At 39.5% G+C, this 14,830-nt stretch overlaps 1 protein-coding gene across 1 annotated transcript in view; it reads right to left on the bottom strand.

Moving 5' to 3' along the window:
* Positions 1 to 14,830, bottom strand: part of SEMA6A (semaphorin 6A) — a 67,728-nt gene that overhangs the window by 40,234 nt on the left and 12,664 nt on the right. Inside the window, exons 6-11 of the mRNA XM_026069484.1 lie at positions 13,431 to 13,521; positions 10,370 to 10,489; positions 9,191 to 9,279; positions 8,072 to 8,289; positions 4,704 to 4,835; positions 1,676 to 1,831 (exon numbers count right to left, since the gene is read on the bottom strand). Coding sequence (XP_025925269.1) covers positions 1,676 to 1,831; positions 4,704 to 4,835; positions 8,072 to 8,289; positions 9,191 to 9,279; positions 10,370 to 10,489; positions 13,431 to 13,521 — 806 coding nt within the window. The remainder of the gene's footprint in view (positions 1 to 1,675; positions 1,832 to 4,703; positions 4,836 to 8,071; positions 8,290 to 9,190; positions 9,280 to 10,369; positions 10,490 to 13,430; positions 13,522 to 14,830) is intronic.

The raw sequence follows: 14,830 nt of genomic DNA, 5'->3' as shown, positions 1-14,830 counted from the left end.
TCACATAAAGAGCAACTCCACCACCTCGCTTTCCTGGCCTGTCTTTCCTAAAAAGCACATAGCCATCCATGACAGCACTCCATGTTCGTATGTCAAAGAGCTAGCAGAAGCGTTTGCAGCAGCACACCTCAAGCAGAACGCTGAAAGGGTGCTAAGAGTCTGAAACCACTTAGTAATTATCCTTCCAATCAAAAGCAAAGTACTAGCCTGATGACTTCTATAGGCAGGAAAAGAAAATCAGCACAGTGAAATTTTTTTAATTTCAAGCTTTGTCCCATTAAAAGCAGCAACAGTGATAACAGATCCATAGTCAACTATTTGGCAGGAAAAGCTGTACCAGTGCAATACTGAGGAGCTAAATGACATTTTATCTGATGAAAAATAATCACACAACAGCCACTGAGTGTGTTCAGTGCTGAGATGATACTGAATCTTGGGATCACACAACTAATTGAAAACAAGTACTGGTGATCTGGTACTGATGATTAAAGGAAAGCACTCCACAAAGCTTGCTGCGCTCTCCTTTGGCTAGAGGTACGTACCTAGAATACAGCAAGACAATATTCCTGACCTTGAAATGCCAGCTCTTTGGAAACTCCACTTATGATACTCTCGTAGCACGTCTCCTCAGCAGCATGGTTTACTGTACCCTCACAACATCTCACCTTTCCTCTTTGTACTGGCTATCCATAGAGTACAGAATCAAGTTTAAAGTCTCTGCTTTAATCTTAAGGTGCCCCAGTTCCGGCCCATCTGCTCCCAAGCGATGCCTCTGACACAAGGTAACTGGAAGTTAAAGATCATCCATGTGGGAAGCAGCTTGTCCAGGACTAGCTTAAAATCCTAGAACCAATTTCCGTAAGAGCAAAATGTCACCACTTTTTGCTCAGAGTCCAAAGTGAGTTTCTTCAACCTGACTTATCTAACATAAACACCTAATGGAATGCATATTATTAAAACTAAACCATACCATCCCAAAGCCAAACATGACGAAGCACAAAACTCTATCCTTGTACAGAGGGAGAGAGGAAAATGTGGCAAAAGTTAGTCACATTATTTCATTCACAACTGGAGGGCAGACAAGTAGTATAGTGACCACAGCATTATACAGGAGTGGGAATATATTTTCAGAGGAAGGAGATGGCATGTTTGAGGGTTGTTGATTTATGAGTCTTTGTTCAAATCTCTTCATTATTATTTTTCTCTTGTTGCCATAGAACAGATAGGGATTATGTGATTATTTCTGCTTGTACACTTGTGTAAACAGTGAAACATACCAGCACATATCCTGACAGACATCTTCATATCCTGTGAACATATCCTGGCAGACATCTTTGTATCCTGTGTACATATCCCTGAGCTATCTGTTGATCTTTGCCCAAAGTTTTCTACAGAGCTGTCTCAAATACTAACCCATAAGCCAACAGGCAGGGCAACCTTCCCTGCTCTGTACTTCCTCCAAGATCCGGTTTCAGAACAGCGTGGTTGGAAAGGTTTTTCCAATCTTGAAAGCTGCTCAGGGAGTTCTATGGCACTCAGCACTGTCATCCTTCCTAGCTGGATTCAGGCCCGGCACACCAGGCATGTTTACAGAATTTAACAGTATTCTAAGCATGGTTATTAGCACAACTTGACAGCATGTTAAGATGAGAAGAGTGCATTTGGAGGTATTTACCTGACCATCGTTCTCAGGAACCAAGGTCGATTGACAATAGAAGGTACGGCCTCATCCATCAGTGGATGCGTTTTGATGAAGTTCAGAGTATCATCCGGGAACTCATTAGAGGTTACGTACTTTTCTAATGAAGTAGAGCCAGCACAGCAACCTGGTCTAAATAAAACAAGAGGGAGAAGCCAGAACACTTATTTGATGCCTAAGTGCAAGTCTCCCTTCCATAAGGCCTGTGACCAGGCCCTGCAGTGAAATCTGAAGTGCATTAGAAGGGTTTAAATGAAGGATCGAGGCATCTGTTGGACTTGTTCAGCCCTTCAGGGGAGCCTAAAATCCTGCTCTATCCTCCACTCAGAAGTACTTCCATGTGTTGCCACCTAAAAGCACACAGACATTTCTTTAGCAGAAGTTTGACCCAGAGTTTGTAGTTCATCTGCTCACCTGGAACCTAACCATTGTATATACATATTGGCTTGATACAGTTCACCGGCACAGATACTTTCTGATTTTTAACTTGTCTATCTTACTGCTGTTTCCTGGAATAAAAGCTGTCTCTCTAATGTACAGGGGAAATAGCCTTTTTTTTTTTTTCTTTTTTTTTTTTTAAACATGGGTGAAATAACACTGCTTCCAGTACTGTCTGGTAGAAAGAGGACTATCGGGGAAGACAATCCAGCAAGCATTTGCATAAACATTGGTTTCACCCTTCTTTCCATTTGGATGGGAGAACTTCAGTGCTGTAGCACATACAGGACTCTCACTGAGATGTTATCTAATCGTTCTTGGACAATTTCAATACAAATTTACACACTATATTCCTAAAAGCTGCCCTGCTCCTCTTAGGCAACTTAACTTCCTGTATGGATAGGTCATCTCTAAACAGGGAGTAGCAAAACTCTTTGTCTGTCATTATCATTTTCTGGATTATTTTCTCCAACAGAAGGTTAATTTGCTCCCTTTCCCAGACCAGTGCAGTTCTTCAGGTTTTGAGCCACTAGGAGATGGGACGATGAAAGAGTGACCATCCACTCATAAATATGCTGTAGTGTCCAGCCTTCACCTGGTCTAAAGTGGGTAGAGTCACTGACATCAACAGAGTAATGCCACCCTGAACAATAATGCTAGTCCTGTCACATCTATTCCTCAGATTTAGATAAATATTCAAACGTTAGGTTACTAAATGTTACGTAGGAAGGTAACACAGGATAACACAGAACTGGAGGGGACTAACTGGGTCAGTGAATTTGGTTCTGCCCAACTGTGCAATGCAGAGACTGTGTGCTCTACCTCTCTCCATATACAAAATACTTTGATTATCTGCATATACAACTGCATATACAATTAGCTGTAAGGGGAGAGAAGGAGAAATCAAAGGTATCACCAGTCTCCTAGGTCCTTCCAAGGACACTGATTCATTATGTGAAATTTCCAGAAAATTCTAGGGAGCAGACTACGTCTTCTGCTACCGTGGTTCCTGGGGTTTCTGTAAATCTGATCCTATTTCTTTCTAAATCCTAATCACATTATTGGATTAACCCTATTTTAATCTCACTGCTGGTTTAATCAAGTAAACACTAAACTGAGTCAACCTTGTTGTTCATCTCAGAAAAAAAAAGAGAAGCTAGGCACCTGAAAGATTCCAGTATGATTCTGAGAAACGCTAGCATTGATAGAAGCACTAATATTTCTGCCCCAAATTGAGATATCTAAATAAAAATTACCCTATTTTCAAAGGCGCCTTGTGCCCCCACCACTTATGAATTTCAATGTAAGTTACAAGTAATGATTATTTCTATTAGGCAGATTGATGGCCAAATGTTATACAAAACATTATTCACCAATTCAGCTCATGTTATCTGCTAACGACTTAGAAGAAGCAGTATTATCCTATCTTCCAATGTAACTGTTAGCCTGCTGTTGGCTCAGACCACAAACTTGCAGTGCAGCTTTCTCATCTCCCTTCCCACTCAAAAAACCAATTCTCTTTTTCCACCTTCCCTGCAAGATCCCCTATATGAATATGAGTTCCAAATGAATGGCCTGGGAGTCTGTGTGCAGCCTTGTATTACCAAGGCAGCCCATCATGTCAGTGAGTTGTTGGAACACTATAAAAAGCAGAAGAAAATCCAGGAATAATGCTAGCGGGTGCCTTACTAAGGCTCAGACTGAAAACAGACGCAGAATTTAAAAGATTTTCCAGTCACTTCAAGGTTCTTCTCATGATTGATAATCTCAGAATAAAGACAGGAGGGGAATACTAGACTCAGCAACTCTCTGAAATATCATGGGCCAAATCTGGACCTAGGTAGAAGCCCAGTTGCCATCTCAGAGCTTTAGATACATTGAATAGCTCCTTAAGATATCAGAGGCAATGTAAATCACGTATTAAAGTGGAGAACTTGACTGAGACAAATGAACTTGCTCTATCTACATTTATATCACATTCTCAGAGCAAAATCTGGCTGTGGGTATAAATTGGTTAACAAATGGCCGTCAGTAGTAACTTGTATGAAATGGGTGCTTATAGGGAATACAAAGAGAGTGCAATAAAGGGATCAGAAACAAACGGGAGGGAAATGGAAGCAGGAAAAAACTCGTAGGAAGAATTAGGTAAAGCAAATCTCCATTTTGATAGAAGACTGTTTTCTTCCCCCATTGCATCCACTGTGCACATAAATTGCATGTTAACCCCAGAACAGCAAACTGGTGCAGCAGGCTTTGCTACCAAATACATCCATTACCAAACCAATTTGCAACAGGTGTGTAACTCATACAACTCTTAAGTTATCAATTATTTTGACCAAGTGGATCTGATCCTGCCCTAATTTACATTACAGAGATCTGGYTTAAATGAAAAAATTCTCACTTGCACCAATATACCTTAAATCCAAATCCAACTCAATTTCTATTTCACTGATACAATATATATTTCCAGTTGTGTCTGTACTTTACAAGGCTTTCAAATTGTCAAAAGCTGCGTGCTCTGTGCAGGAACAGAGCAATCTATCACAACAGAGCATACGCAACATACCTGGGCTTGGGCACTCGTTCATCAGGAACTGGTGTCCATGTGGAATCTGGAGACTTTTGTTCTTTGAATCTCCCAGTAAACACATTGGCAATGTCAAGCATGTCATAGGCACAGACTGCAGAGCCCGGGATGCTGCAAAGTGACATTTCCCAGAAATTGTTACTCATTCTGCAGTTATGCATAAAAACTTGAGTGAAAAACATGCTGTATAGAAGTCTTCCTGTCACAGGCTACTCAATCCTGAACTTTGTAACCTCTGAGTATTGAGAGGAAAAGCCAGCCCCATAGAAAAGCCTGAGAAGTACCAATCAGCAGACAGTTCCTGCCAGCACAAATTGTTTCAAAGCCTCTATAGAAAGAAGTAATTGCAATAATCTTGAAGAAGCGGAAGAATCTAGGAAACTCTGCATACCACTGGTAATGCATGAAGAGTAATAGCCAATCTTGTTTAGAGCATGTTATTTGGAATTTTAAGTTCCTGTAAGTCACGTTTGCCCAATATTAATTCTCACAGTCCCCTCCATGTCTCAAAAATATATTTTGCAAACAGTTCAGAGGATGGAGCTAGTCAAACTGAGAACATGCTGCAAAGTGCCATTAGCCTGGGATTTGCACATTATTACCCCATCCTCCCACAGCCTGATCTCCATCAGCTTTTCTCAGTGGAGAGGAGTTAACTATGCTCTGGAATTTGCTTAACTCAATGAGGTGTAAAGAGCTCATAGAAGCAAATTCAACTTTGTTTTTAGATAGTAACAGTGTAAATTTCAACTTTCTGATTATTTGCATGCAACTACATGGCAGCATTGTCTAAACATAATTATATCATTACCTACATACTTTCTGAAAGGCTTAAGGGTTTCCCATGGTCAGTCACTTGGAAGCATGAATTATTCATTTATCCACCTGTCTCTCTCTCTTTTTTTTTTAAATACATGAACTACTGTATTTATGTCTGACTTTCACCACTTGATTTTATCAGATAAATAGTGTGAACCCAGATGGCTGAGACTTTCAGTCATGCTTTTAGCTAATAGGTTATTATACACCAAAGAAAAAAATGTAGGAACAATAATACCATTACAGAGAATAAAACTAAACTCAAAGGGGATATAAATTGATTTGAAAATAATTGTATAAATATGAAAAGGTTTCAAAATACTGATTACTGAAGGAAACAACAAGTAGGGAGACAGTAATAGTCCTGCTTGGATCTCCACAGGCTGGGTTTTTATATGGACGGGGGCTTAGTTCAGAGCTCTACATTAACATGATAGTGCACAGCAAGAGTTCTAAATGGAGGCAGCCAAAAGTATCTTGATGTACGAGTTGGTTGGGAGTATATTTGGCCATTAATAGCTAACTGAGAGAGATCTCGGACACATAGGACCTAATCCTGAAAGACACTGCAAGTCCTACTTCAGCTAGGAGATATTGCACTGTGCTGAATTAAGCCTTAAAGAAAGAACCCTAGAAGCTTGACTGAGGTTTACTGTACAAAACTAAAAGCACTGAGGGCTGGACTCAACACACATCTCCACAGTGATGGAGGGATCATGTGGTTAGAAGAGTGCAAAAGCTCCGACTATTGAGGACATCAGTTTGTGGATTCACAGTGTCATAAACCTATACAGGTGGAGAACTAAGGGTCACTTCCAAGAAAAAACACCAGCCACTGGACTACAACCCATCACCAGCTCCCACCCTGAGTGATTTCAGGTTACACTGAGGATTCTTTTCCAGCTCATTCAAGTGGGAACTTCTTATTCCAAAGATCAGAGATATTTTTCTAAGCCTTTCCTCAGTGGAAGGGGAAAGAGAGATCTGTCCATGCCAGAGTTAGCTCTGTTAATGAGGGGTCTCCAAGCCTATGTGCCTTCCTCTCATCTCCCCTACCTTGCAAAAACCAGAGCCTTTAATAAATACCTTGATTTTAAAATAAAGTACTTAGATTTTAAAAGGCAGGGTCTAAGAAAAAGGATTACTCATGGCACACCACAGGAAATACTAGCAGAGCAGGAGGACAATCTCAATTCAGAGATAATCTCAATGATACAGCCTGTTTTCTGATGCTGATTCTCTGTTTGTTTGTTTTTATTAAATCAATTTGCATAAAAAGAAATAATCCTAATTTAAAATTGTGTTCCGTATTGGTGGCATAATTGTTCCAATGCAGCTCCTCTTGTTTTACTATTGAAAGCAGTGATTATATAGCACAGGCCTGGGCTTACTCTCATTTAAAGTCAGTTCTGTGCATAACCTCACTGAGGTCAAGCTTTGATGAGAGGTGGCAAGTAAACAGCAAAAACAGATGAATTCCAGGAAAAAAAAAAAACAAACCTGTTTCAGCTCAAATGTTACTCTGTGAAACAGCAATATATTTTTTAATTATAATGTTACTATTTTTTAACTTCTCTGGGAGATTCAATAATTAGATACAGTTACTTTTTTCTAATAACTTCTGGGGAAACATGTGCAATGGTAATAAATTCTTAGTAGATGAACTGATGCTTTTGGAAACCATATGGACTGAAAAATGAAATACAGGTGTTTGAGGAATGGGTCCTCTTATTAGTATCTGTAGTTTGTATTCAAGCAAGATCAGGACTCTTGAGTGTAGGTTCTGTAACAGGAGGATATGCTGATGTGTCCAGGAAAAAGAAGAAACTTTCTATTCAGCATGGCTCCTGCTTTCCTCCTTGCTCACTGAACCCTTTTGTGAGCCTGTCATGGATGCAGCTCCAGAGATGTAAAAGGGTAGCAGACTGGCTGACTACGCATGAAGAATTCAATTCTCCTCTATGACAATAAATGAGCAAAGCAGGGACTGTGAAGCTCTGTTCAATTCCACTGCTTCCCTCTACATGCTCTGGAGCCCCATCCTCTGTAGCCAGCAGGAAACCTTAGTATCTTGGCTCTTCCAGGAGAAAATATGAGAGTCAGTAGGGAGGCATGAAGTAGAGAGAAGAGTATTAAAACAGTTTTTGAGGGTGCCGACAAAAACAGGATAAACCCAATCCTTTGAGAACTGAAAATCTTATTTTCTTTTTGGAATAACATTCTGCAAGTCATACATTGCAACGCTTTTTGATGTCCTGTCTAAATTATTCCCATGTTAAGAAAAATATGTCCAAGGAACATGTCCACATAGTAAATGGTTGAAAACTGTTCTAAATTATCAGATATAAAACGCAGTAAGCAATACCAGGGTATTTTAAAATGAAACACCAACTATCGGTAAGCGCATGATACATAATAATAACATTGTACGAGCAATCACTGCTTGTACTTTAATAAAGTAAAAAGAAACTGCAATGAAAGGCAAAACATAAAGGAAACAGAAAGCAAAAGGTTACTGTGCCTATTACCTATTATATGGAGTGGAGAAGGTTGCTAAAACAACATCCCGGCCATTGAAATGTATAACATCTGTAACAGCCTGCAGTATGTTGAAGTAGAAGTGTGAATCGCCAGGAACTGAACAGTTCAAACGAGCCTTGAGAAAGGAAGTCCACTGTTTTTCCAGCACTCTCTGAGATCCTCCCATGTCATTTTTGCAAACCTGAGCCACCCTTGGGAAAACTACCTGGAAGGAGCAGAGCAAAAATAACAGAGAAAATGAAATGTTTGCTTGATCTGAAAGACTTTATTGGAATTCTGTCCTTAAATCATTTGAAATGACACAGCAAGGTGCTTAATTTAATCCTGTGTTTCCATAATCTGTGACAAATAACAAACAGAGAAAAATTCAGCTTTTGGAAGTGTGCTATAAAAGATAAGGCTGTGGCATTTAATACACAGCCATAAATCCTTCAGGAGATCTGTTCTCAATCCATATAAACTCATTTCCATACAGGCTGCTTAGCCTTCTATTTCCCCAAGCAAAAGCACATTTTATATTCACAATCCCTGCAACCCACACTGCTTGCTTCAAGTCTAGTATTTTCAGCACTTAAAACTATGCAAACCTTGCCGGGCTTTTATTCCTGCCCTCCACCTCTGTGACCTCAGTCAGCTTTTCTGACTGCTCAGTCAGAAAGCTATTGTGAAATTATCAAAAATGCAGTAAGTGTTTAATTATTCTTTGCAAAATGGCAGAGGACAAAATTTTGCTTCTGTTCACRCAGCACTCCAATTAAGATATCCTAACGAAAATTACATCTTTGCTAYAGAATCCAGGTTTAAAAATAACCTGATGTGCTGAATTAAGTATGTTTGCCTTGTGCTTTTTTTGGTTGACAAAAGAGATTCCAATATACATCATCACCATAAGAAACCATCTTGCTTCCTTTCAAGACAGTGCAGTGTTTCACTTCAACCAACCTTTTGCCTTGAGTGATAGGAATCTTCTCAAAATGATGACCTTGTCATCATGATTTATGGCTCTTATTTCAAGGCCATTCCTAACAGCATTGGTTCAAGAATAGCATATTTTTTTCCCCTCCTGAATGTCACAAAGACATTCAAGGCAATATTTTCCCTCTTACCTTTCCCATGCTGTTGTACTCCACTGCTATTTCCCGGAAGAAGAAGTAAATATAGTTGCCATAGTCCACTGCTCGGACAAAGTATGGTTCTGGAAAAAAGACGACATTCTGTCTAGGCACTAGGTATAGCATATTGTGTGCAAATACACTAATGGTGCAGAGAGAAGCCAAATAGATCCACACTAACCATCTAAAGATTAAGTGCCTACATTAAGCAAATTTGCTCAGTTTTCAGAACAGGCAGCGTAACCACCACAGAAGAATCAATGTCTGGGATGCACAGGATACCTGCAGGCAAATCTGTGGAGAACGCAGGCAAAGTAATTAAGTACTTGCCACTAACATGTCTGCCCTTCACAGTGGACAAGAAAAGGTAAAGAGGCAGTAAGTAATGGTATGCCTGAGGGGTCCAAATAGGGCCCTTTATGGCCTGATGGCTGTATGTGGAGGGAATAACAAGCTATGTAACTGTTTCTGCCCATACATGTCTGTAGCAACAAGCGAAGTGGGAGAGCTAAAGTCGACACCTGGCAAAACATTTCTGCGTGCAGAAAAAGCCTTCAAACTACGGTTTTGCCCACTGCTTAGAATCCCTCCAAATGTTAACTATTCATAACGCCTACGTGAAAGTAAACAGCATCGTTCTTAACAATGAAGGTATTTAGAGCACACAAATTGCCTAATTCAATGGCAGCTGTACAGTACCTAAGAACTATAAAATGAAGGCCCTGTGCAAAATTCCCATAATTTTATTTTTATTGATGAATCTTAATGCTGCAGAACAAATTCTCTATACTTCACAAAGTCTCAACTGTTACCTGACACAAAGTCTCAACTGTTACCTAGGGAAGGAATTGTTTCAAGCACAGGCCAAGTACACTAAGCCCTGCAAATTCCAACTCTTTCATCCAATAGCTGTGAATTGACAGGTTTCAGCTTGGAATGCTGGCGGGAATATATTTTGCTCTACTATGCTCACAGTTTCTGTCAAGTGCAGTAACTTAGGGTCAGGAGAAGAGGAAAAGAGATAAATAAATCTGTGTAAGTAAAAGACATAATTTAGTTCCTTCTTTCTGCCAGAAAGTGTTGCTGAAATGAAATGACAAAAGAGGTCTGTCAGGAATCCAAGATTCTCACCCGAGGTGCTGCTTTTTTGTTTTGCTTTGCTTGTTTGCCTACCTTTCAACCATTTTGAGTCATGTTTAACTGTCCGCAGGGTTGGGCTGTCTCCAAGGCTTCGGTATATGACTGCATCTATTGCAAGGAAATCGGTCACTGTGGCAGAATAGAGCTTTCCCTCTGAGGAAGAAGGAAAGAAGAAACAAAAGGGAGGAGTGACAGAAATAATGTAATTATTTTCTCTCATCAATCAAATGAAGGGGGACAAATGAAATGATCAGAAATCTCCTTAGAAACACTGAAGTGAAAAAAATCCAGCGAGGTAAATGGGACTGGACAAAAGTCACCAATCTTTAAAATGATAATTTCAGAGGAATGTTGTGGGAGAAGGTATCTTAAGAAATAATACTTTATCAGTTTATGTAAGTCAAACCAAGTTACCCCATCCAGTTTCTCTGTAAATGCCTTTAGTTCAATGCTCATAAATTCTCTCACCTGCCTGGAAGTCATAGAGTTGCCTACAGATCTGAGCAAAATAAATACGGGGCTGCAGAAAGAGAACTGTTAGTTTTAACAGGCATAGCAAACTAGACAAGTCTTAGGGACCGTCAGCTAACTGATGCTTATTCAAATTTCTCCCTTTGTGAGCTTTAATGTGCAACTCCTTCTCTCTCAAAAATCRCTAGCAAAAAATTAAACAGTGTGCAGGTAGCCCAGGCAAAACAGGGATGCAAAGAGATGGAGGAGGATTTCCCATCTATTTTTCCTTTTTAAAATGCATTTTAGATATCTGCCGCATGAATTATGTATCCTTCTCTCTTAAATATCACTGGAAGAAAAAAGATCAGAAAGGGTCTACAAAATGGCACCCCAAAGACAACAAAAAGTTGCAAAACAATCTCAAGGTAAAAGTGTGAGCTCTGACAACAGTTTAAGATGCTATTTGTTGCCAAATATGTTTGTGGGTCATGGTAACATGGGGCTAGATATAATCGGAATCACAGTGTCTGGTGGGAGCACAAACATCGCAACGCAAGACTAGTGACTTGTGTCTCAGTTGTGACTACAAAAATTCAGAATCACCCACATCTAGTTTGACAGAGATTATGCTGCCTATTAGGCCTCGAAGGCCCTCTCGTGAGAAGCTTCTACTGGTCAAGCACTCCTTATTGCAACTATAGACAATGTTTAATTTCCACTCAAGGTTTAGAAATTAGATGTTTTTTTATTAGCAGGACTATACTCTTTGTTCTGAATCCCACAGTTCTTATCATTATTTGGCTATTTAAAAATGGGCTCGCTTTCTTAGCAAAACCAGAAAAAAAATTGCAAATAAAAGCAGATGCTAAGACCAATTTAAAATAGAATAAAAAGCTGAATTGTTTAGAGAAGGATGTCTGAGGTCACGTTAATATAATCGCATGCTCATTTTCTTTCCTGCCCAGTTCCTGCAGACCATGTGACCAATTACAATTTGCACATATCAGTCATAATAGCCACAGGCTGCAAGAACCATATTCATGTAAATGCACCCAACAGACTAAGGTGAGCTGGATTAGTGCCCTAAACTGTTATGAAAGTGCTTTTCACACTGTGAAAAGTTATCAAGGGGATCAATAAGAATAGCATATCAAATAGTGATTTTCTTAAGCTAGTAGATTTACTGGGTATATTCTGTAAGAATATATTTGATCAGAATCAATCTATATTCTGAATTATCCTAAGAGAGAGTAGGATCATTTTTGTAAATATTTTCTTTTCAAAAAATGAGAGAACTTCTTCAGTGACAGAGTGGAATTCAGCTCACCTAACTTTAGCTGCATGTTAGGTAAATGTTAGACTAAGTTGGTCATAAATTCCTTCTCTGGCCAGTGGGAAGAGAAAAGCACTTCCAAAGGGTCATCAGACTGCCCTAAGATAGAAATCTGAGACATGGGATGAATCATTCTCTGAAGATGTCTCTCTATTTCTGTGGTCTATGAATTATCTGCTACAATCACAGAATTTCTACTTAATGTTCTTTTGACTTTAATTAAGAAATTACAGATCATCACCATGATCATCATCATTATTTTGGAAACAAATGGACCTACTAATTTACAGTACTGGGAGTAAGACAATTTTTTGCAACCTGCTATAAAATCTCTCTGTTGTAAGGCAGGTCATGCTAGCTCTAACACTGTAGTGGTTAATACAGCCACAAACATGATTTTCAGTTAAAAGTGACTAGAATACGTACAAACTCTTAAACTTTCAGAGGAACTCCTAAACTATTTCCACATAAGTTACAGGCCATGCTTTCTAGCAACACACCTGTAAAAAGGAGTGACATTATCATAAGTGGCTTTCATTTTATCTTTACATCTATTATACAGTCAAGTTTAAGAAAAGATCAGCAGGTTTCACACTAAGAGAAGTTCAATAAAGAAACAATTTAATTGGGAATCTATGAAGAGGAGAGGTACCAAAATATCATTTCACAATCAATAGCCCAAATTAACCCCATTAATAAGCACTCACTTTTTTAACTACTGTAGAAGAAATCAGAGTTAACTGCATTTCACTGCATGCAGCATAAATCATTATTAACCAACAGATCTCTCTTGTTTGTATACTACAGCTGGTGATAGAATGTGAAGATGTTTTCTGCTTTAAAATAAAATCGCCTTCCCTTTCCTTCTGGATCTAGAAAAGGGGACATCACAGCATATTCCCTAACTTCCTTTCGTTAACTTAGTTAGGAGATGTTAAAGGAGCATATCCTGCCCTCCTCCCCTTAAAAGTTCACACAAGCCTTGTCCTTGACTTTCGTAGAAGCAGGACGCCAGAAATTGGGCCTCACACTGATCTCGCATTATATTATCATGAATTCAGGAAATACTGAAATATTGAATTAGGAAACAAAGGCTTTAGGCAATGTTGTTTATGGTAGTGAAGTTAATCCCAGAGAAGGCAAGGTTTCCTGTGCTAATGATTTCCTTATGGCCCCTATTTGTAGTCATTATCCACTCCCTTTGCCACCTTTTAGATTTTGGCATTCTGGATTCAAGAGATACAGTGCTATGGCAAACCTGGGCTGCAGGAGAGAAAGCCAAAGATTATCACAGTCATTCTTCTTTACCTGCGAACAATGCAACATTGGCATGCTTTGCATCATAGGGGCACCTGGCCATTCCACTGAACTCATCTCCCAGGAACTCCAGCGTATCCATCTGAAAAACAAAAGGGAGCTCTTCAGACAAAGAAACAGAACTTATTACCCAGGATGTGACTTATGACAGTGTTTGTTCATTTCTGCGAAGGGAAGATAACTGTTTGTGTAACTGTGTTCCTGACTGTGAATTAAAAATCCAACAAAAATCACAGAATTAAATAAAACCAGCCTGGAAAAGCATGTCCTATAAGTCAGGCATCCCTTCAGAGGTAACCCCAATACATTTTACAAAAGTCTGATATTTTATCTGTATGCTAGCTTCCTGTTGAACTGTAGTAGCCTATGTGGTCTGCAGTTCTGGCAAGGATGCARAATTTATCCTCAACAGTGATTCAACAGAAGCGCTCTTATACACAGCAAAAGACTGCAAGCGATAGCAGTCAGAGGAAACAACACTAGGACAATTATCTGTGTGTGCATTTTTCTCTCTCAAGTCCAGAGATCCTTCTGCTCTAGTCACAACAGTGGTGTTCTCTTCCTTGATTTGTATACTTAGAAGGATGCTCTCCAAGTCTAACTGTATCAGTTGAGTCTGTGTCATGAAGAAATCCTCTTACCATCAGGCAAGAACTAATCTGTGCAGAAATTGCAAAATCTCAGGCTTAAGTGTAACTCCTGGGAAATGAATTCACCCTAGGTACTAATAATTATACAAATATACAGATCAACTTTACACATAGTTCAAGAGGGTTTACTGAGCTACAGGGGAAAAGTACAGCTCTTACCTGCTTAAGATTCTTATATTACAGTATTTGGGAGGTAAAAATATTTCTAGCATATTCAAGTAACTTGAACAGTTTATACTGTATAAGTCACACACAGTACAGAATTACAGAGCACAAAAAATAACCCATCCGTCACCATCAGTTACTCCAATCAACTTTTAGCTCCTGTGTTATGGGACCTAAGCCACTCAGTGGATAATTGGTCATCATTTGTTTTCTTTCATGTATCTTTTCTGTCAAGACCCACGGAAGGGAATTAGTTGTGTTTACTCTAGAATGGAAAAGCATTTCAAATGGTAGTGAAAGGAAATGAGTTACAGTCCCAAGCAACTTTCCCTGTACTGAGCCTGACATTCCAAGCTCATTTGCGCTTTCACTTTACAGTGCTGAGGGACAGCCATATCTTCTGTTTGACATGTCCTTAGTGCCCTGTCTCTACTGCTAGAAATATAGAGAGGAAAAGTCAGGGCAGGTGTCTGAGTGACCTTCTGCAGACTCCCGGAGGTATTACTATCCAAGCTCCGGCAGCTCAGCGACAGGTGAGGCAGTCTGCACAGGCCATATATCATGGGGAATGAAACA

The sequence above is a fragment of the Apteryx rowi genome, unplaced genomic scaffold, assembly GCF_003343035.1.
Source record: "Apteryx rowi isolate R43461 unplaced genomic scaffold, aptRow1 scaffold_299, whole genome shotgun sequence".
NCBI classification, from domain to species: Eukaryota; Metazoa; Chordata; class Aves; order Apterygiformes; family Apterygidae; genus Apteryx; species Apteryx rowi.
This window is presented reverse-complemented; position numbering and strand designations above follow the sequence as displayed.